This window comes from Spermophilus citellus (assembly GCF_964194105.1).
Source record: "Spermophilus citellus genome assembly, chromosome: 18".
In the NCBI taxonomy this organism is placed as follows: Eukaryota; Metazoa; Chordata; class Mammalia; order Rodentia; family Sciuridae; genus Spermophilus; species Spermophilus citellus.
In genome coordinates, this window is record NC_138200.1 from 66,472,746 (window position 1) to 66,494,260 (window position 21,515).

General features: G+C 65.9%; 2 protein-coding genes across 9 annotated transcripts in view; both read left to right on the forward strand.

Annotated features, from left to right (window-relative positions):
- GSE1 (Gse1 coiled-coil protein) overlaps positions 1-21,515 on the forward strand; it is a 298,010-nt gene that overhangs the window by 236,086 nt on the left and 40,409 nt on the right. For 2 of the 8 annotated variants that reach the window (XM_081273135.1, XM_081273129.1), the window contains exon 1: positions 18,956-19,281. The exons of the other annotated variants lie outside the window; for them this stretch is intronic. In XM_081273135.1, coding sequence (XP_081129261.1) covers positions 19,275-19,281 — 7 coding nt within the window. In that variant the 5' untranslated portion in view covers positions 18,956-19,274. Of the gene's footprint in view, positions 1-18,955; positions 19,282-21,515 lie in introns of those variants that run through there. 8 annotated transcript variants of the gene reach the window in all.
- COX4I1 (cytochrome c oxidase subunit 4I1) overlaps positions 1-21,515 on the forward strand; it is a 327,664-nt gene that overhangs the window by 169,545 nt on the left and 136,604 nt on the right. The window lies entirely within an intron of this gene.

Genomic DNA, 21,515 nt, shown 5'->3' on the forward strand with positions numbered 1-21,515 from the left:
GGGTGTGAGTGTGTCCTGGGTGGTCAGTGAGAAGCCTGCGGGAGGAGGACCCAGTGGCCTGAGCCTGGGGCGGGAGGGACGGGCTGTCACCGCCGGGACGCTCTGGCCTGAGGAAGCCCGTCTCAGTGGTGTCTCGGGGGCTTGGCGGCGGGAAATGGAAAAAATAAATAAAGCAGCGGACGGACGGGGAAATAAAGGGGTGGCACCGCGGAGCCCGATTGCTGGCAGACGGGCTGGAGTCGGGAAATGGAAACCCATGCGGTGAGTTCGCTGTCTGCCAGGGTTGATTTCTTACCCCAAGGTAAAGCCCCCGGCCTCGCCGCGCCATCTGTGTGTTCGTGAAGCACACAGGGCAGACGGGTCGCCTGGTGGCCGGGCTGGAGACCGGGTGGGCCGCAGGGGCTGGGCGGTGCCCTGGCTCCGGACCTCGGGCCTCTGTTGGCTCAGGCACCCTCCTGGGTGGGTGGGCTTCCCAGCCCTGTTCCCGGGGGCCTCCCTGAGTCCCTCAGGCCCTGCCGCCTCAGTGTGGCCATGCTGGCCACTCCTAACTGCTGTCTTCTCCCCCCGGGGACCGTCCTTTCTTGTCACCTGAGCCCCGTCCTCACCTCTATGGGGGGCACTGCCTCTGCCACTGCTGTCGTCTGTAGGCCGGGAGATCAATGGCTGTGGCCACCCTTTGGCGGCCAGAGACTGCGCTCTTGGCAGCTTGGGTCCTGGGGGAGTGCCCCCACCCCGACTTAGTGCATCTTGCTCTGTTCCCAGGAGGCAGAGCAGAGGCACCCCAGCTTCTCAGAGCACCGAGACCCTGCAGGACCCTGGGCCATCCTTCTGGCTTTAGAGGCTGGCCGTGGGGCTTCTCATGTCCCTGGACACGAGAGGACCCAGCCGCTTCTGGATGGCCAGTCCTTCCACCTGCTGCCCCTGTGTCCCTCAGGGAGCTGGTGCCCCAGCTGGGGCCACTCGGCCGGCTGCCGGTCACCAGGGCAAGACAGTGTCTGACTGCTGGGGCCATCCCTGATCAGTCTGTGCTGCCCTGTAACTCACAGACACTGGCACCGCCTGCCCTCCCTGGAGGCAGTAAGGGCCCCTCCCGAGCCCCGCCAGCAGGCCAACCTGGACTTGGTTCCCTGGGCTGACAGACCTACCCGTGACCTCTGCTGGAGCAGGTTCCATCGGGATAGTGCCACGTCCCCCTCCGCAGCTGCATGACCCTCCTGTCCACTCGGGCAGGCAGTACTTTCTGGGCTGCCAGGCCTATGCCAGGGCCCGGGGGAGGTGGCACCCACCCCAACACCACCCACCTCCCTGGCACCTGCTGCCCCGACTTCAGGGGTGGGCACCCACTCAGCTTGAGGACGATGGGTCTGCAGAAGGCCGGGCACCTGGAGTGGGCAGGGCTCCCCTTGCCCTTCCCCACCCCCCACCCTGTTCGTCTCTGCCCCTCCACCCCCAGCTGAGGGACGTGAGATCACAGCTCCCCAGATATCTCGCTGGGGGCCTGGGTGTGAGCTTGGGAGACCCTGGATGCCCCCTGGGCATCTGCTGGGGCAGGGATTCTGGGGGTTCCCATGTCGAGTAGGGACCTGGGAGCCTGTTTCTGGGTGGCCCACCATGCAGGCTGCTCCTCAAGAGGCTGCGCCAAGCCGTGGACCTGAGCCCTGGAGAACCCACGCACCCGGGGCCACACCCGTGTGCCAGTGCCCTGGCACCTCCCGGCTCCCAAAGGCTGAGTCCTGGCCTCTCTTCTGCCGTTTTCTGAGGGGTCAGGTTCATGAACCGTGGCGTGGAGCGAGCAGGCCGTGCCCTCGTGACAGCGCGGGAGACTTCGTGAGCGTGTGAGCGTGCACATGTGTGCAGATGCCCAGTGTATCTGGGAGACCCTGGGAGGGACGCAGGTCCCGCTGCCCTGCTGGGAAAGAGTGGCCTGGGGTGGCCTTGCTCAGAGCTTCGCCTCCCAGCCGGGGCCCTCCCAGTCACCAGCCTCCAGGAACCCTGTGGATGGTGCCTGGCTGTGTGTGACAGCGGGCGTGAGGACCCGGTGTGGGCAGGTGTACTGCAGAGGGCCACAGCTGGTCCACAGGCCCCTTGCTGCTGACCTGGGAGGGCCCCGGCAGCCCCAGAGCTGGGTGGCAGGATCCTCAGCCGAGCCACAAGACAGACCCTCGTGCTGGTGACAGGACAGACCGGGCCTCTGTTCTTCCCAGTGCGGGAGAAAGGGACCTTAAGGCAGGCCCTCGGCCACAGACCCCGGCGTGGCTGGTAAAATCGGGGCTGTGCCCATGGAGCTGGGGCCGGGAGGTGCTGGGGACTCATCGCACCCTCCGTCCTGCAGGGGCCATCCAGAGCTGGGCCATCCACCAGAAGGTTCAGGGTGGCGGGGATGAGATCTGCGCACCCCGGCCTCCGGCTCCTCTGGCCATGAGCACTCAGACCGTGGAACAGAGCCGTCCCAGGCCGACGGGGTGGACACCCGTGTTGGCAGGCGTCCCGCATGAACTTCCTCCTGGACCCTCTCAAGTCCCGAAGCCTCCCCCGTGTCTGGGAGGGCTCCCGAGGATTAAGAGGTGGGTGGCAGGGCCTTTCTGACGTGGTCCCTTCTTAGGCAGATCCCAAAACATCACCCTAGAGAGCACAGCTCCTCGGGACCTTCCCCTGTGGGTCCTTAGGCCTCACGCGGCCCGAGCTCAGCATGGCAGGCTGCTCCGGGGGTGGGTGGAGCGGGGTGTCAGGGTGGCAGCCCTGCTGTGTGGAGCTGTGTGCCATTGGGCAGGTCGCAGACTCTCTGTTTCCCAGCCAGTGGGAGAGCAGTCGCACCCACGTCGGAGGGTTGGCAGGGGCTGGCCTGGCACAAGATGCCCAAGGCATGGGGGCAGCATCTGTCTCTGGAAGCTTCTGCTACCGTGAGATCAGAGGAGGTGGCCCTGAGTGGTTTCCTGACACCCCCCAGCCGCCTCTCCCAGCTTGGTCTCTGCTCCCTCTGCTCAGCCAGCTCGGGAGACCTGGGTCACACTTAGGTGTTGCGTCACCCCTTCTTCGGAGCTGGAGGGAAGGAGGAGTCTTCAGCCCCCGTTCCTTGGGAAACTGTCCCAGAGACCACAGTGGGTGAGGCTGGGGTCACACTGTCTGCTCCTGTAGTTGGCACACCCAGGTGTCCTGGTCTGGGGTGGGCCTTGCAGTGGCTGCCACCCACCTGAGCAGACCTGTTCCTGAGTGCCCAGCTGAGGCTACGGTATGGGGCAGCTGGCTGGGGGGACTGGCTCGGGCACCAACGCTCTTCCCCACCTCAGTGGGGATGGGGCTGGGGGCCACCCAGCTGCCTGGGCACGAGAGGCCCCCGAGCCTTGGTGTCCTAGTCTGTGAAGAGGGCTGCTGGTGGCCCTGCCCCAGGTAGAGAGAGGGTGCCTATAACCTCACCAGTGTGCCAGGCTGGGCGGGCAGGGCAGTTCCTGGCTGGGCCTGCCCATGACCTTGGCCACCGGCTCCAGCAGGGGCAGTGTGTCTCTCTGACCTGGGCGGGTGCAGCAGTTCTCTGGGGTTCCCAGCAGCAGGCTGCCTTGGTCTCCCTGGCCTGGTGGCCTGGTGGCCTGGTGCCGCCTGTCAGGGCTGCCTGAGGCCAGGTTGGGGGAGGGCCCTCCCTGCCCCGCCCTGCACCCCCCTCGCACCACGCCCTGTGCCCCCCAGCCCTGGAGCCCCCAGCCCTGTGCCCCCCTCGCCTGCCCTGCGCCCCCCCCAGCCCTGCGCCCCCCCTCCCCCAGCCCTGCGCCCCCCCTCGCCCAGCCCTGTGCCCCCCTCGCCTGCCCTGCGCCCCCCCAGCCCTGCGCCCCCCCTCCCCCAGCCCTGCGCCCCCCCTCGCCCAGCCCTGTGCCCCCCTCGCCTGCCCTGTGCCCCCCCAGCCCTGCGCCCCCCCTCGCCCAGCCCTGCGCCCCCTTTGTCTGCCCTGTGCCCCCCAGCCCTGTGCCCCCTTGCCCGCCCTGCACCCCCCTCGGCCACCCTGCGCCCCCCCAGCCCACCCTGTGCCCCCCCAGCCCTGCGCCCCCCTCGGCCACCCTGCGCCCCCCCAGCCCACCCTGTGCCCCCCCAGCCAGTCCTGCGCCCCCCTCGGCCACCCTGCGCCCCACAGCCCTGCGCCCCCCTCGCCCAGCCCTGCCCCCCCAGCCCTGCGCCCCCCGCCCAGCCCTGCGCCCCCTTTGTCTGCCCTGTGCCCCCCAGCCCTGTGCCCCCTTGCCCGCCCTGCACCCCCCTCGGCCACCCTGCGCCCCCCCAGCCCACCCTGTGCCCCCCCAGCCCTGCGCCCCCCTCGGCCACCCTGCGCCCCCCCAGCCCACCCTGTGCCCCCCCAGCCAGCCCTGCGCCCCCCTCGGCCACCCTGCGCCCCCCCAGCCCACCCTGCGCCCCACAGCCCTGCGCCCCCCTCGCCCAGCCCTGCGCCCCCTTTGTCTGCCCTGTGCCCCCTTGCCCGCCCTGCACCCCCCTCGGCCACCCTGCGCCCCCCCAGCCCACCCTGTGCCCCCCCAGCCCTGCGCCCCCCTCGGCCACCCTGCGCCCCCTTTGTCTGCCCTGTGCCCCCTTGCCCGCCCTGCACCCCCCTCGGCCACCCTGCGCCCCCCCAGCCCACCCTGTGCCCCCCCAGCCCTGCGCCCCCCTCGGCCACCCTGCGCCCCCCCAGCCCACCCTGCGCCCCACAGCCCTGCGCCCCCCTCGCCCAGCCCTGCCCCCCCAGCCCTGCGCCCCCCGCCCAGCCCTGCCAGCACAGCCCGGGTGTCTAATCTCCAATTTTATTCGCTGGGCTCCAGCCCATTTGCATAATCCACACAGTCACCCTGGTTTTAATTGCCCACAACTCTGCAGAAAGATCATGTGGCTAAGTGGTAAATCATAATTAGATAAATAATTGGTTTGGCCACAGCAAGCTGCTTTTGTCACACCTGCCATCTGCTGGGCCCGGTTTTCTTCTGGCCAGAACAATGTGGTTCTGGTGACAGCGCGGCTGCTCCCACGCGGGCTGCGGGCTGAGCGAGGGCTCAGCAGCGGAGCCTGGAAGCTTGCCCGGCCGCCGGGGTCTCCCTCTCTGAGCAGGCGCACCCCACACCCGCCCTTCATCCCTGGTCCCCTAATGCTTCAGAGTGGCCAAGCTGACCCCTCTGCAGGCGGGGAGCAGAGTGGCTCCGAGTGGCCGGGAGGCGCCAGCAGGGCTGGGGGCTGGCAGGGCCTGGGGCAGGAGCAGGGCCAGGGCTGCTCCCTGGGGGCCGCGGGTCCAGCGAGCAGGGTTGGAGCCTGTGGGCCTCCCTGCGCCCGCGGTCAGCTCCCCCATCTGCTGTCCACCAAAGGCTCCTTTCTTCTCCAGCTCCAGGCCCATCTGTGAGCCCGGGAGTCTCCGGGGAAGCTGTGGGCCCGCCGGCTGGGCTGTCCTGGGGCTGCCGGCTGCTCTCATGGCTGGGGCCAGAGCCGTTTGCAGGTGCCTGTCCCCTCCCTCCCCATGGTCCAGACACACGCCCTCCTGCCTGCCGCCCAGTGGACGCCAGCCCACGTCACCTAACTCACCGCCATAGGTTGCAGACCCAGCCCTGGGGTGAGGCCGGCCTTGGTGAGGCAGGTTTCTCCACTTCTCCGAGGGTGTTGTGGGCTCATTAAGGAGATCAAAGCACAGGGCAGCGAAGCCTGCAAGGGACAGGGACGAGGGACGCAGGGCTCAGTACAGCTGGGGCTTGATGTTGTCGGGCACGGCTGCTAATTACGTCTGCTCCTGGGGTCAGCGCCGCCCAGGAGGCCCGGGAGGCGGCTCTGAGGCTGTGCCTGGGTGGGAGGAGGAAGCCTGGGGGGCCTTGGAAAGAGGCAGGTGGGCGGAGAGAGGGCCGCTCTGGGCGCACAGACCCTGTTTGTGACTAGGGCATCTGCACTGCTGCCAGGGACAGATGGGCACAGAGGCCCGTCGCCTTGCCCACCGGCCCCTCAGCACTTCCCCTGCTGCCTGGAAGGCCTTCCTGGGCCTGTGGGCTGCTGGTGGCCCTCCACGACTCGTCCCTGCCACCATTTGCACCTAAGATGCCCACGAAAAGTCTGGGGCTTCACAGGCCTGCGGACTGCCACCAGAGAGCCCAAGTCCCCACCGCTGAGACTGGGAGAGCTGGGCCAGGGATCGAGGGGCCGGCTGGCTGAGAGCCCTGGTCACTGAGCCCCGTGTCTCCCTCCATGCCTGTTGGGAGAGCTCTGGGGCTTGACCACCTGGGTGCTGTCTGCTCTTTTCCACCCTCGTCACCCACTTGCTCACCCATTCATCCTCCATCCCTCCATCCCTCCTTCCCTTTCTCCCTTCCTACGTCATCCATCCTTTGTCCCTTCCATGAACCCAGCCATCTGTCATTTGCCCACCTGTCCCCATCTGTCCTTCGTTTATCTACCCACCCATCCATCCATCCATCCACTCATCCATCCATCTGTCCATCCATCCATCCATCCACCTGCCCGCTTATCCACCCATCCATCCATCCATCTACTGCCCACTTATCCATCCACCCATCCACTCATCCATCCGTCCATCCACCCATCCATCTACATCCATCCATCGTCATTCCATCTGTCATCTATCCACCCACCCATCCTTCTCTCCATCCCTGTCTGTCCATCACTATCCACCCGCCCGCCCGTGGGCTGTCCATAGGCCGGGTGCCTGGTCTGAAGTGAGGTCTTTGCACTGCAGGACTCCGCAGCTTGGCCCACTGCTGCACGTCTGTGGGAAGGTGGATGTGCCCTCTTGAAGCTGGGTCCCCTTCGACCCGGGAGGGGGACCTGCCAACCTTGCTGTAGACCCCTGAGCTGACTTGGGAAAGGAAGTCTCCTGGGGGAGGTTCTTGGACTTCTGGAATGGCCCAAGGCCTGCTTTGCGGGACCCCCCAGAGGACAGCTGGTCACCCCACTCCCCCTAGTGGAGTGCTGAGTGCCCCCTGGTTTCACGGGCTCCACCTCCCTCCTGCAGGAGGCCTGTGAGCCTCTCCCCAAATACCTCAAACTTGACCCAGAGTCATTGTCTTCTCATTGTCTTTCTTACTGTTTATCTTTACGCTAAGGATCGAACCCAGCGCCTCCCTCTGCTAGGCAGGTGCCTGCCACCGAGCCCCAGCCCAGCCCAGGCAAGAGGATCGGGGAGATGTATAAAAATTTGTTCTTCAATTTACAACAGACTCCAACGTGACACTTCATTCTAGCTATCATTGGGAAAAGACGTCACAGCGGGGTCCTGATGTTTGAATAGGAATGGGATCGATGTCCCCACCAGTTCAGGCACAGGATTTCCTGACTCACCTGGGGCCAGCCTCCCGACCACCGCTCTCAGCTCTCAGGCCCCCGCCCGCTCTTTGATTCTGTCTGAAAGCCTGTCTTCCGCGCCCGTCTCTGGCCTGCTTAGGCTGATTCAGGGGCTGCTTCTTGCCACTCTGGTGGCCGGACACGAGGCCTGCCGCCCCACCCGAGGATCTGTTTTTCTCTGTTCTAATGCTGCGTGGCCCCAGGTGGGTAGCCGGATTCAGTCTTTAACCGGGTGGTGCACGTCTGAATCCCAGCGACTCAGGAGGCCGAGGCAGGAGGCTTACAAGTGCAGACTAAGCGTGGGCAGCTTATCAAGGCTCCGTCTCAAAGTAAAATAAAGGGGGCTGGGGAGTCAGCTCAGTGTGGGGCAGCCTGGGTTCAGTGTCCAGTATTGGGACGTTAAAAGATTAGTAAGAGTCAAATAAAATTAAAACTAAAGATCCGCATCTCCACACTGGCCACGTTTCAAGGGCGTTGGTGGCCCCGTGTCTGGTAGCTGTGGGCCGGTGCAGGTGGACTGTCCTTGGGCTGAAGGAAGCCTGTAGGCCCAGCACCATGCTGAGCTTGCTCCCAGGGGCTCTTGAATGACCAGGGGATAGGCCACCTTCTGGATTCTCCTAATAAGGAAGACGAACCTGGGTCAGATTTGAATTTTCATCCCGTCTGTCCTGCTGTGTTTCGTAGGTTTGATCACTTAACCTCTCTGACCTGCAGAGGTGGGATTTGGGGACACTTGGAAGAGGTGCCCTGTGTTTTGGGATGGCAGAGTGGGGGGCAGGACAGAGCAGGTGGGCAGCGCTGCTCCGGGCCGTGATGGTGCTTGTTAAAAGCGTGAAGCCTGCAGCGCGTGCGTGCTTAGAGGTGGATTCCTCCAGAGTGGACGGCGGGCAGCTTCAGGGCACGTTGAGTCCAGCTGCCAAGCAGCCCGCAGGGAGAGGAGCCCCTTCCTGTCTCTGCTCGCTCTCCCGGGCCGGGCTTCCTCTGCTTTTTCTCATCCCAGAAAGGGGGTTGGGCGAGATGACAAGGGGGGGCGGGGGGGCAGGGCAGGGACCTCTGTGCAGCTGCCTCCTGGGCCTGGGTAGGGGCCTCTGCTGGCCGCCCAGGGAGCTGGTCCACCCGCCCATGTCGTCTGGCCTGCGCTGTCCACCAGCTTCTGCCTACAGGGATCGCTGCACCCAAGAAGCAGCCCACTTCCAAACAGCTGGGTGGGGATAGCTGAGCCCCTTTGTCTGGACACCAGCCCCCCAACATCATGGGGAGCAAAGGCCAGGGGATGGCCCCTGAATGGGCACTTAGGGGCACCCAGGCTGGGCCCACACGGTGTCTGTCCCTTAGACCACACCTGCAGACCTCGCTTACCTGTGGCCTGTGATCGGTGCCAAAGCCACGTGCCCCAGGGGCGGCGGGCAGTGAGCTCTGCTCACCGGGTGGGTCTGGCAGCTCCAGGGGCCGCCCACGCTGCCCTCCCCCGACTCCCCTGAATTATTTTCTCGGATGTTGCGAATTAAATCTCCCTGTAACCTCAGCAGACGTCTTTGGGCACGGCCCGCCCGCATCTCCGGTGACAGAAGTTGTTAAATGAGTGGCGTGGACCACGCTGGGGACCCAGTTCTCTCTGAATACAATTCCCTCCAGCTACCAGGAGCTTCCTGGAGGAATCCGGAAACAATAAACCCGTGTCTCGTGTCCCAGCTTCACCCTGCGCCTCGGGGTCTTCAGGGAGGAGAGATAAGCTGAAGTGGATATTTAAGAGGGTCGCGCCACAGGCCGGGTGGCACCGAGCCATGTGGTGAGGAGGCTCTGGGGGTGCCCCTGGGCCCGCCTAGTTAGAGGTGGGGACCGTGACTCATTGCTGGGGTCCAGCCAGGCAGTACTTGAGGTGTGAAGCCTGGGGACCTGGGTCACCTGCGGCCACCAGCCTCTTGTGCTCGCCTCCTGGGAGGAGTGGGAGAGGGACTTGGCAAGGCCCGCCTTCCTCCTCCTGTCACCTCTCCTCCTGAGATCCCCGTCTGTGTGGCACTGTCACCTTAGGGACAGGTGAGGTCATACTCCCAGCCGTGGGCACAGCTCTGAGGCTCCTGCCTCACACGCCTCCTTGTTCTAACGGGGAGGCCGGGGTCACCCTCAGGTGTGTCCAGCACAGCCTTCCAGCGGGGTGCGGACTGCAGGGACCAGTCCTCTTCAGGCCCACCCGGACGGGACAGCTCCTGGGTTATTAATGGGAGAGCTCAGGCAGGGCAGGGTGTGGGGACTTTCCCGAGGTCACAGAGCCACTTGCTGGCTGAGCCAGGAGGACTCCCGAGCCGGGCTGGGCAGTCCTGAGCCTGGACTGACTGCCAGGCAGCCGGGGCAGAGGGGCAGAGCGGGCGGGGTCCCCAGCGGGAGGGGCCGGGAGCCACCTCGTCCTGGTGCCGAAGGCCAGGCCCAGGGCTGTCTCCAGGGCCCATGAGAACTGCCCTGAACTCAGGGTGAGGCTGGTGCCAGCGTCTGAGTGTGGCCCGCGCCGCCCCAAGATCACCTGCCACCTGGAGAGACTCGCCACACGCCCAGCGTGGCCTCCCCTGCGGCTGCGGCCACCACACTGGACCTGCCTGGGCCTTGGAGAGGACCGGCCTCCCGCAGCCACACGTCTGCGACCCCAGGCTGAGCCCCTTGTCCAGCTGTGTCTATCTTGGGCACACAGCATCCATCACTGGTGGGGATTTGTGTCCGGGACGGGAAGGCCGACCCCCGGGGGTCAGCACACAAGGCAGGAAGTGAGAAGGCCAAGGTGGGTCAGAGCAGCCATCTGGGGTGCCTCCCCGGAGGAGTGGGAGAGAGATGCTGAACCAGAGGGCACCAGCGGGACTGGGGGTGGGCCAGCAGCACTCTCCCCTCTGCAAGGCAAGGAGAGGCGCCGCCCGAGAGGGCGAAGGACTGCAGGGGCGGAAGGCCAGGCTGGCAGGGTGAAGGGCGGGTGGGTCGCAGGTAAAGGTGGAGGCGGGAAGGGGAGGAGCCCGTGGGGAACTGTCCCCAGCAGCTGGTGCCGTGAGGCTGCCCAAGAGCAGGGTGGCTGGGCTGGAGGTCTGCAGCCACTGTGGCCCCGGAGATGGAGGCCGAAGCCATGTGGGGGTCACTCTGACGTCACCTGGGACTGCAGAGCAGCCTTTGGGCGGGCCAGCAGGTGGGCCAGGGGTGTCACAGAGGCCGGGCCCAGGCTTGGACGGCTGGCCGTGGAGGCTTCTCCCTGGGAAAAAGTGGAGTCCAGGCCCTTGGGGAGCTGAGGCTGGGGGCGAGGGAGAGCTGGGCCTCCACGCAACCTCCTTGGCCTCCCCAGGGCCAGCGGCCTCAGAGGAACCCTGGCAACTGCCCAAAGCCCCGGCCCAGCCCTTCCAAGGGTGAACAGGACCCCAGGCCCAGCCATTTCTTTTCACCTCAATTTGTGACCAAACCAAAAAGGTGAAAACGCAAGAGCCAGAGCCGAGCCACGTGGCCGAGCTGGAGGGCCAGGGTCAACGTGGCCGGGGCCTCCACCGGTGTTCCACGGGGCCCACCTCCTGCAGGGGTGGCCAGGCAGGGGTGGCCAGGCAGGGGAGGTGGCTCCTCGGGACACCAGGGCGTCTGAGTGGCTTGTGGAGTCTGCAGGCACAGAGGCAGCTGGGATCTGATGGCTCAAGTGACAGTGTGGGACTTGGTGACAGATGATGAGTCCAGATCTGTCGGGAGCAGGGGCAGAGGTGGGTGGAGAGCGCAGCTCCAGGGTAAGGCTCCCCTGGCCTGGGGCCCAGCCCCATGGTCCTAGGCCTGAGGTGGGGGCCGCGCTGCCCTGGGGTCGCACTGGGGATCGAAGCCACCCCACCGTGGGCAGACCCGCAGGCTGCCCTCCGCCGTTGGCGCTGGTCACGTGTGAACGAGCCGCGAAGCTTGGGGCTGGGAGCCCTTCTTTGGGGGCTGTGAATGGGGACAGGGGAGCCACTCTCCTGTCACCAGCAGGCCTTCCTGCCCCAGGTCTGTCCTGGGCCTCGGGGACGCGCTGGCTCCAACATCCAGCCTGTTCCAATGTCCCGCCTCAGCAGAGTCAGACAGCGTGTGGCCCCTGTCTCTGCGGCGCCCTGGCAGGGTCTTGGATGTAGTGTCCTTTCTCTGAGCCTGTGGACAGAGCAGGGCCAGCTGGCCCCACTGCACAGAGCCGGGGCGCCCTGGGGAGCTCGGGGTCCAGCGGTCGTCCAGACTGCTAAGGTGGAGCGTGGCCGGTGGCAGATGTGCCCTTCCGGGGGGGTCCTCGCCTCCCCCCAGAACTGGCCTCTGGGCAGGGTCCAGGCTGAGGCGTCCCTGCTGCCTGGAGACCTCCTGCAGACCTGGCTGCCCTGTGCCCCCGGCCTGTCCAGGGTCACAGCTGGCCGCTCTCCAGTGCCTGGCCAGGTGGCAGGAGCTGCTTGGCAGCCTGCGGGGGGACAGGGGCACGTTTAGGGTCTGGACCTCCCCCTCAGAGCCCCCAGGCAGCGAGGGCCATCTGCTCCTGGGGTCCAGTGGGAAGGGGACACTGTGACCCTCCAGCTTGAGGGCTCAGTGTGCGCCTCCCAACCTGCCAGCTGGTCTGCGGTCTGTGTCCACGCCAGGGCGAGGCAGCAGGAGGACCGGCTGGAAGCTCAGGGAGCCTGGGTGTGGCAGCTTCCTGTGCCCTGCCCGCTGTGCCAAGGGCCAGGAGCGCGGGGTGACAGGGAGTTCCCAGGATATGCTGCCCTTGGGGTGCTGGCTGGGTCCTGGAAACCACCAGCCTGCCCCGTCTGCCTCTCGGGGATAGGCAGGGGCCTGCAGGGAGGGGTTTTGAAGTTTTGAAGTCCTGATGACGTGCAGGTCACCGGTGACATTTAGCACAGTCACAGTGTCGAACCACCACCTCTGTCTGGGTCTAGAACACCCCGTCCCCAGGAAACCTGTCCCCTGGAGCATGCTGCGTCTCCACCCCCCCACCCCCAGCCTATTCCAGTGTCCCCTGTCAGCAGAGTCAGGCTGCATGTGGCCCTCCTGGCCTGTGTGGAGCCCGCGTCCGGCCTGGCCTGGCCTCTCTCGAGTTTGCAGATGCATCTGGATTGCATCTTCTTTTCAGGGCTTAGTAATGCTCCGCGAGTAGAGAGGCGTGTTCTTGAGCCCACTCCTCCGCTGACTGACCCCTAGGAGGCGGTCACCTTCCAGCTGCTGTCTGGACGCCATGCTTGTTGGTCCGCTGGGGCTTGGCGCAGGCCGTGGCTGAGTGTTTCTTCAGATGGACAGAGGCGTTGTGTCCACCTGACCATCCTCTGAGGCACAGGTGGGCTGGGTGGCACCAAGGAGGACAGCCTGACCAGGTGCTGCCAGTATTCTAACAGTTACAGACGCCAGGGACCCTGCTGCGGCCTGTGGGAGGTGGCCCACCAGTCTGTGGGACCCGAGCCCGCGTGGGGCTGTGCCCTCCCCAGTCACACTGATTCTGGACGCTCGGGGAACGGGGGAGGGGAGAGACGTCCACTGCCCTTGATGCTGACATGGCCTCCGGTGGCGGCCTCCCTGCCATCTGGCCTGGCACTGAGGAGTCCTTCCTCATAAAACCCTTCCGTTTCCTCCTCCCTGTAAGCTGAGGCCATCCCGCGGCCCAGATGCGTCCTGGGCGCCGGGCGTGACACTTCCCACTTTACTGGCTTGTCTGGCCCGCAGGCAGATGAGGACAGGGTGGTGCTCTTGCAGGTGGACAGCTGCAGGACCTGGGGTGGCCCGGTGCACACAGGCCCTGCAGGTGCCCGCCAGGGCTTCCCGGGAGTTTTAAAATCTGCCTTTGGGGGCTGGGGATGAGGCTCAGAGGTGAAGCCCCTGCTTATTAGCTCCATCCCCAGCTCCACAAAAATCACGCCAAGAAATCAGTGTGAGCCTGGGATGATCGCTGAGAGGTTAGCACTTCCAGAAGCCCAGTGAGGGGGTGGCGACCAGCTGGGGGCAAGCCTTGGGGGACATGGAGACAGTTTAGTAACCAGAGAGGGTAGGTTGCGGGGGGGGGGGGGGGGGGTCGTCTGGGCCTTCCGGAGCCCTACCGTGGCTGGGACGGTGGGAAGAGGCGCAGTCTGCTCCGGCCGACTACCTTGGGGGGTGGGTTTTGTTTAATGATGTGGTTGAAAATGACACCTGGTGCCCATCAATTTGGGGTTTGCTGCTGTTGTGGGGCCCTCTCCTCAGTCCTGCCCAGGAGTATCTCCGCTCTGTCCTTGAAGCCAGGCCTGGCCTCGCCTCCTGTCAGGGGCACCCGCTCCATGCAGGCCTTCAGGGAGAGACGGGTGCAGGGGACCCTGCACTGCCATCTCATGAAAGCCTGATCAGATGAGGCCACTCGGGGACACCCTCCCTCTGGGCTTTATGTCACAGTGTTGACAAGGAGGAAGATCTGGCCAGGTTCCTCTCCAACATGAAGACCTGGCATGTGGAACCCTGTCCCCACCTGGCAGCCCTGGGAATGCGGTGGGGGGCTCCTGGCTCTGAATGTGGCCGGCAGGTGCCACCCACAGCTGCGGGAGCAGCAGGCAGGGCTGCGGGCTGCCCAGGAGGAGCCCGGGACCCCCAGGGCCAGAGGCTGAGCTCCTGGGGGGGGTCTAGGACCCATTCGGAAGCCCCGGAAGCCCCCGTGGACTGAAGGGCTTCTCAGGGCTTCAGAGGCCCTCCAGGGTTTGAACTTGATCAAGGCCAGGCAGCCAGGCTCCTGGTGACGGACTTGTATCCCAAAATACTGGCAGGGGCCTGGGGGGCAGGAATTGTTGGTGACAGCAGGTCCGGAACTGCCAGGCCTCTCCCCAGATTCATGGCCCCCTGGAGGGTCTGAGCCTGCCCCCAACCCACCCTTTCCCTCCCTCGGCCTGGCCCAGCCGTATAAAGTTTAAAGGTTTTAAATGCAAATATTTCTCTTTTATAGATGCCAGCTGTCTCCAGAGAGCCCACTGCTCCCCGCTCCACTTTATTGTCCAATTAGCTTCCCATATCTGGGTCCTGGAGGCTGGGGAGGGGGCCAGGCCCATTCCCATCCCCAGCTGGAGGCTGCACCCTGCACGGCTGTCTGGGGTGGGTGGGGACCCAGGTCACACAGTAGAGGGGCCGGGCCCTTTCAGATCTCCAGGTTCCAGCGAGAGGCGGGAGCGGGGGCAGTTGGTGGCAAGGGTGTTCTTCTCTTATTTGGAGAAATAAAAGCAGCAGCCCCACACACTGGCTCCCTTCTTCCCCCTCAAGTGCCCCCTCCCCGCCCGCCTTCCAGCCGTGCGCCCCGGCGTCCCCATTCACCGGGGCTCGGCGGCGCTCACAAAGCGAGGCAATTAGAATTGAAAATCTATGCAAAACAGCTGTTAACTGTTTGTCAAGGAGCGCAGCTGCGTGCGGGGCCGAGGGAGCCGGCACTGAAAGGGCAGGAAGTGCCAGGGCGGCCCAGGGTGAAGAGGAAACTCCTGACCTCGCCGAGGGGACTGCAGGCCACGACCCTTCCCTGCTCCCCTGGGCGACCTCGGCTACCGGCGGTGGAGAGCTGCCTTGGGTGGGTGGATGGGTGGGGGGCACCCCAGCCTCCCCGAGGGGCAGGTTCTCTTGCCCCTCTTGGCAGCCTTCTTTCCTCCGCTTGGTACCTGCTGGGCAGATCTGAGTCAAGTCCAGCAGAGAGCTGGCCTGGGGGCTGTCGCTGCCCTCCAGGGACCCTGCCTGGCCGCAGCTCCACCAAGCACAGTGTGCGTCCAGGAGCTGGGCCCAGGCGCTCCTCCCCAGACCCGCGGGAGGCCAGGAGGCCAAGGCGGAGCTGTGGGTACAGCCTTCCTGTTCTCTGAGGCCGGCTCTGTGAGATCACTGGGAGTGGAACCCAGCGCCTGCCCAGAGAGGCGGATTCCAGAGGCGGGATGGGAAAGCCTTCTTGGAAGAGATAAGATTTAAGCCGGGCTTTGAAACATGGGGAGGACTTGACCCGCGATGGCCCGCAGTGAAGAGCAAATGGAGTCGGCAAACGGAGCCGGCAGCACGGGCGTGGCCGGCGGGACAGAGATAGCCGGACCTCCAGCCCCTGCCCCTCAGGCTTCCTACCCCCTGGACGCTCCCCAGGGGTGGGTGACTCAGGCCGTCTAGCTCTGGGCAGCCAACAGGCCCTTCCCGGCCTCCGGACCCTGGGATTTTCGGGTGCAGGACAGAAGTGTGGACCTCGAGCTCGAGGCCGGAGCCCCCCTGCAGGACAATCTTCCTCAGTAAAGAGCGACCAGGCAGGTGGCTGCTGAGAAAGGCTGCCAGGTACTGCAGCGGGTCTGGGTCTGGGTCTGGCTGCGTTTGGATTTCTGAGCCCCAGGCAAGTTAATTAACCTCCTCCCTCTGTGATGGAGGTCACCACCTGCGGGCGGAGGGCCCTGAGCCCCGGAGCAGAGCAGCCCTGCACTTGTCAGGTGCTGCCCAGTGACACAGGTGATCCTCACTCCTGCCCACTCCGTGCTGCCTGGGCGAGGCCAGGTGATGGGGAGTGCAGGTGTCCCCCGTGGGCCAGGAGCAGCTGGTGGGGTGCAAATTTAGGTTGCATGTCATCCTGCTGTGACCCTGGAAAAGGAGGAGCCACGTGGACTGGGAGCACAGGACCCCTTGCCTGGTGTCCAGGGCCACCCTAGACCAGGGCTGCACCCTCTGTCCGGACTTGGAGGTGGTAACTGTTGTAGGCAGTGCCCACCCACCTGGGCACCTGGCCTGGCCCCAGTAGGTGCCCAGGCATAGGGGTGGTGGTCTAGAGCGTCCACCTGCCTTCTCACGTTCCCAATGCCCCCACCCCACCTGCCTACCCTGGGCCTCTCTGAGCGACTTACTGGTGGGGGGTGGGATTTTCAGTCCCTTTTTCTGGGAAGTCTTATGGAGCAGCCTGGGGCTGGTGCGTGCAGTGAATAAAGGCCAGCCAGCCATCTTGGGCTGAGGCAGCCTCCTTCAGGCCTGCCTCGGGGACTCTGTGGCCCAGCCCTCCACTTCCGGCACCTGGGAGTCCTTAAGGTAGTTTAGGTTGACTTGTTTATAGAGCCTGAGGCCTGCAGATTCCGTGGGGGTGGGTCCACCCAGGTATCACTGAAGCAGGTGGACCTCAGGCAAGTGCTGTGGCCCCCTTTCCTCTAGGAGGCCCAGTGTGGCTATGGGACTCTGGGAGGAACCAGGCGTCCTGCTCCGGGCGTGTCCCCTATTGGACTGTTCCTGGCTCCTGGCTCTTCCACCCGCCTTGTCCTTTTCCGCCAGGTTTCCAGGCAGATGGGAATGCTGGGGGGAGGTCCAGGGAGGGAGTACGTGGCCCAGGAATGGTCTGGGTGGAGGAGCTGCTCTGGGGGGAATGGAGGGTATCCATGTGGGTCCAGGGTCAAGCCTGAACCTTGTTATTAAGGGTGGGGTGTTAGCAAGGGGCGCCTGGCTACCAGAGAGCACTTCCCAAAGTCAGAGGCTCTGCACCCAGATTACTAATTTCCTCCAACCAGGGACACTGACAGTGAGTGCCATCCATCTCCCAGTGCTAGCCAGCCTGGTGGCCAGAGCGTTTTTCCCTGACCAGGCTGCACATAGCCGGCGCGCTGCTGCCCCCCAGTGGTTGTGGGGTGTATGGAAGCTCTTCCCTCCACCGCCGGCCAGAGGACAGACTCCAGGTGTGAGTTCGCTTGGGGGCAGGGCTCTCGGGTTCACCTTTGTGCACTGTGACCGGAGCGCTTATTGACCTCAGCTTCCTCAGTGAAACCAGTACAAGACCACCCCTCTCACAATCCAGTGGAGCCAGATATACGTGGGAAGGAGCAGACAGCTCTCAAAATAAGCCAGGTGACACCTCTCGGGTCACCCACAAATTCTTATGGTTGGCTGGCCTGGTCCTGTTCAAACAGGTGGAAAAGCTCGGCCTCCACCCGCCCCTTGCCCCAGGGCCTCCCCAGGGGAGAGGGAAACCGACGGTAGCGTGCGGGCGAGATTTGGAGGTAGGGCCCCGGTGTGGTTACCCGGGGAACCTGGCTGGGAGGCGCCTCCCGCCCAGGTGCGAGATGTTCATTTGCATGTTCTTCCCCTCCCCCCGCAGCCTGCAATCCAGGTGGGAAAGGGGCTGAGTCCGCCGGGAGGCGGTTTTGTTTTTACACTGGGAGCCCGAGGTCGGGTGCCCTCCCGACGTCCCCGCCCTCCCCTCCCCCCGCGCGTGACTCTGGCGGAGGTGGAGGCGCCCCCCACCTTCCGCGGCCGCCGGGGGTCGGGTGCACCGTCCGGCCAGTGCGGGACACAAATTTCTGGAGGCCGTGCCACCGAGCGGTGCGTAAATTAAAGCGTGGGCCGCTGCCGCCCGCGGAGGGTCACCGCGGGGAGCAGCGGATCGTGGGCCGGGGGCGGCCCCTCCCGCGCGAGGCCAGGGCCGCAGGTAGGAGCCAGTAACGGCGCAACCCGGCCGGGCCGGCGCGTTTCCCTTTTCGTTGGCGGTCGGACTCGGGCCTTGTGCAAGGCGGGGGCCGCGGGCCCCCGCCCCCGAGGGCACGGGCTGGTCCTGCGCCCCGCCGGCGCGGGCCCCGAGCGCTCCCCGCCCGCCAGCGTCGCCGGGAACAGATGGACGGGGGTGGCAGCGCCCCGCGCGCTCCCGCCGCAGCCCCGGCCGGCTCGGGAGGGAGGCGGCGGCCAGCGGGCGGCGCGCGCCTGCCGAGCACTGCGCGGGCATGTCCCGGGGCAGGTTTGGGGCTGGCAGCCGCGCGCGCTTGGCACCGAGGCGGAAAGTTGAAACCCGTAGCGCGGCTGGGCCGCCCCGGGGGGTGCTGTTCTCCCGGGGGTTTCCTAGTACGAAGGCGGCGTTCGAGGGCCGGAGCGAGGCCGGGGGACCCCCATGGGCCGGAGCCCCCCTCCGACCAGCGCTTCCGGGGGAGGGGTGCTGGGGGCGGAGCGGGGGGAGGGAGGCTGGGCCCACAGTCCCTCTCCGCGCCGCCCGTGGGTGCCCAGGAATTTCAGGACGCTCCCTGAGTCATCCCAGTCAAGTGCCTGGGTGAGGTAGGGTGGGGGGTGCCAGGAATGGGGAGGTGCTGCGCTGGGGCCGGTGGCGCGGCGGATCGTGCCAGTTTCTGGAGGCGGGTGGCCTCGCCTCATGACCGCAACCCCAGCTACTTAATGATCCCCCTGGCGCAGCGGCGCCTCCGCAGACACTGCAGCTCCTGGGACGAAGGTTCTTTAAAGAACCTCCGCGCCCCCAAGTTATTACAACGGTAGGAGCTTTCCAGAACTTCGGGCTGAGGCAGAGGCACAAATTGCCCGAGTTCTAAGCATTCGGCCTTTTACGTTGGCATCTTAAGGTTAGGCTTTTTGGGGACTTGGGAAGGTTTAACACAGCATCATTTGCTGCCCACCCCCTACACACACTAGCGCCAAGGACGTTGTCCTCCAAAAAGCCCCGGAACACAGTTTAGCCGTCTGCGCGTCACCGGTGCTGGCAGCGCCAGGCCCGGTTGTAGGCTCCGGGAAGCCGTTTGGAGGAGAGGACGGGCTCTGCTCCCGGGCGGGCCTGCTGGAAGCAACTGCGCCCTACTCATGGGAGTTCACTGACCAGTCCGCGGCCCCGGAGCAGTCCAGCCTGGGGATTCGAGGGACCGCGGGGGTGGCGCCCCCCAGCGAGCCCGGGGCTCACCTGGCCGCCGGGCGGGGGAGGGGCATGTGGCCGCGCGGGGTGCTCCTGGGCGCCCGTCGGTGCGCGCGTGCGTGTGCGCTTGCGGCTGAAACCCGACACCTCCCGCTGGCTGAGGTCAGGGAGCCCGGAGCGAGCCAGTGGCTCGGGAGTGGGCGGCGTTGCGCTTGGGTGTGTCCTCAGCGGCGGCGACAGCAGCAGGTGTTTCTTGGCCGGGGCCCCGGAAGCTCCACCTCCCCAGCGGGCCCGAGCTGCCGCCGCCGCGCAGCTCCGGGTGAGATAAGCAGTTTAGACAAACACTGGGCGACGGTGGCTCCAGCATGTGTCAGGCGAGGCGGAGCTGCGGCGCCCTGGCATGAAAGGTGAGCGCGCCGCAGGGGGCGGGGGTCCCGCGCCCGCCCGACTCCCCTCCAAGTTCGCGGGTTCCGCGGGGGCGGCCGCCAACGGCTCCTGGGCAACTTCCCCCGAGTGCGAGCGGCGATAAGAGCCGGGAGGGCGGGCGGCCGATCAGAGGCCGCCCTCCCCCGCCCGCGGGGTAGCCCGGGCGGCCGGGCTCCGGCGGGGACAGCGGCCGCGTTGGGCGAGGGGCGCGTGAGTGCGCGCGCGGCGGGGGCCCCGGAACGGGGAGGAAAACTTTGGGCGGCCGTGCGCCCCCGCGCAGGTGCGGGCGGGGAGGCGGCGGCGCGCGTCCAGCTCTCTTCCCCGCCCCCACCCCGGTGTGGGAGGCCGCGCGAGGGCGGGACCGGGGCTCTGACCCCCGCGCCCTGCGTCCCAGCGAAGGGCGCGCCCCTCCCCCGCCGAAGATGGCTGCCCGGCTCGGAGGTGGGAGGGCGATGGCACATCCGCCGCCCCCCGCCCGCGCTGCCCTTTTCCCTCCCCGGCCCTTCCTGCTCCGCCTGGATGCGCCTCCCCGCCCCCGCCTCCCGGCCGGCGGCCGCGCTGACGGCGGCGAGTGGCCCGCCCGAGTGGAGCCGATTCAATTATATTGCAGCACCAGAGACACCTCCTCGCCGGCCGCCCGCCTCTCCAGCAGGCTAATTAAATTCCCTCGGTGGAGGCGGAGCGGGACTGGGCTCGCCCTCCCCGCGCCGCCCACCCCTGCTCCCCGCCTCCCTCTCGAGCGCCGGGTGGGGGCGAGGGGCGCCTGCCCACGGCGTTGTCGACCCGGCCCGGCGGTGGGGGTAGTGCCCGTGCTGGGGGCAGCCTGGCCCGGAGGCCGGAGCTCCGCGCCCCCTCGCACGTGGTGGGGCTGAGCGCCGCTTTTGAGCTCTGAGGGCTGTGTGCCCGGCGGGGGAAGCACCTGCTGGCCCCCGGCTGAGTGGCGGATGCCAGCCCCCGTGGAGTCGGTTTGGCTCCTGCAGACCAGCCTTTGTCTCAAGGCGCGTTTAAAACACGAAAACCTCCCTAACTCCTGTGGGGTCTTATCTGGCGCCTGAGGGGTAGGGGCCACACAGGTTGGGGTTTGGAAACAAAAAGCAGGACCACCAAATGAAGGGGAAAAAAGGACCCCTTTGTAAAAGGGGCTGGGACAAAGGGCGCTCTGGGAGGGAGCATCCCGGCTAAGCCGATTTCCAGATTTCCTGGAGGCTGGGGACAAAGGGGCTGGCTGTCCCCCCGCCCCCCCCTGGGCTGCCCAGAGTCTTCTCTGGGCTGCTGCCATCCCCAGGAGAGATGGGGGACCCCCCAGGTAAGCAGCCTGCCCTGGGCCTCTCCGTGTTCCTTAGACTTAGAGTACTTAAGTGTGGCTCACCCTGTGTTTATGGCTGCCCCCACCCGCAGGGAGGAGGATCCTGAGGTACGGGCTGCCTCTGACTCAGCCGGCCAGCCGCAGGTGAGAGGCCCAGGGCGCAGGCTCCAACTGGCAGCGTGTGTCATCCCAGCTGCCGGCTGTGCGGGCGTGACGCCTGCCAGGTAGGCTAGGAACGCTCTTGCTCCACCGGGCCTTGCTGTGCAGGAGAGCTTGGTTCCCACCTCCCCAGAGGCTTGCCCGGCCCACCCTGGAGGGACCCCTGATGGCTGGGTACAAGGTTGGCTTTTGTCATTCAGCCTGGCAGTGGGAGCAGACACTGAAGCCAGGGGGGACGTGGGGGAAGCTGGAGCCAGCCCCGGTTTGACACTTCTCTTTCCTCCAGTCTGGGTGCTGGAGTGAGCCACCAGCTTGGGACGCAGAGTCAGCCCCGCCTTGGGAAGGAGTGGGAGGCCCAGCCTGCTCCAGGCACTGTCCTGTCTGTGGGCGGGGCTCTGACAACAAGGAAGGCCAGCTGGTTATCTTGTGCAGTGTGGGCCCTGGCCTGGTGGGGACAGCCTGTAGGGTTCTGGTGGTTGAGTTGAATAGATCCTCTCCCTTGGTATTTGGACATTTCTGAGCACCTGACCTTCTCGGGCCCTAGTAACTACCACTTGGGGGTTTAGCCTAGTGGTTCAGAGCTTCCCGCGGGGATTCTAAGGTGCGGAAGGGATCTGGGTTTACTGCTGTCACAATGAGCAAGGAAAGGCTCCAAGAAGTCTGGGCTGGCACAGGGTTCCCAGCAGGAAGCCTCCAGTGGCCTAGGAGCTGCCCCTCTGGCAGGCCTCTGGCTGCAAGTAACTTCCCTGT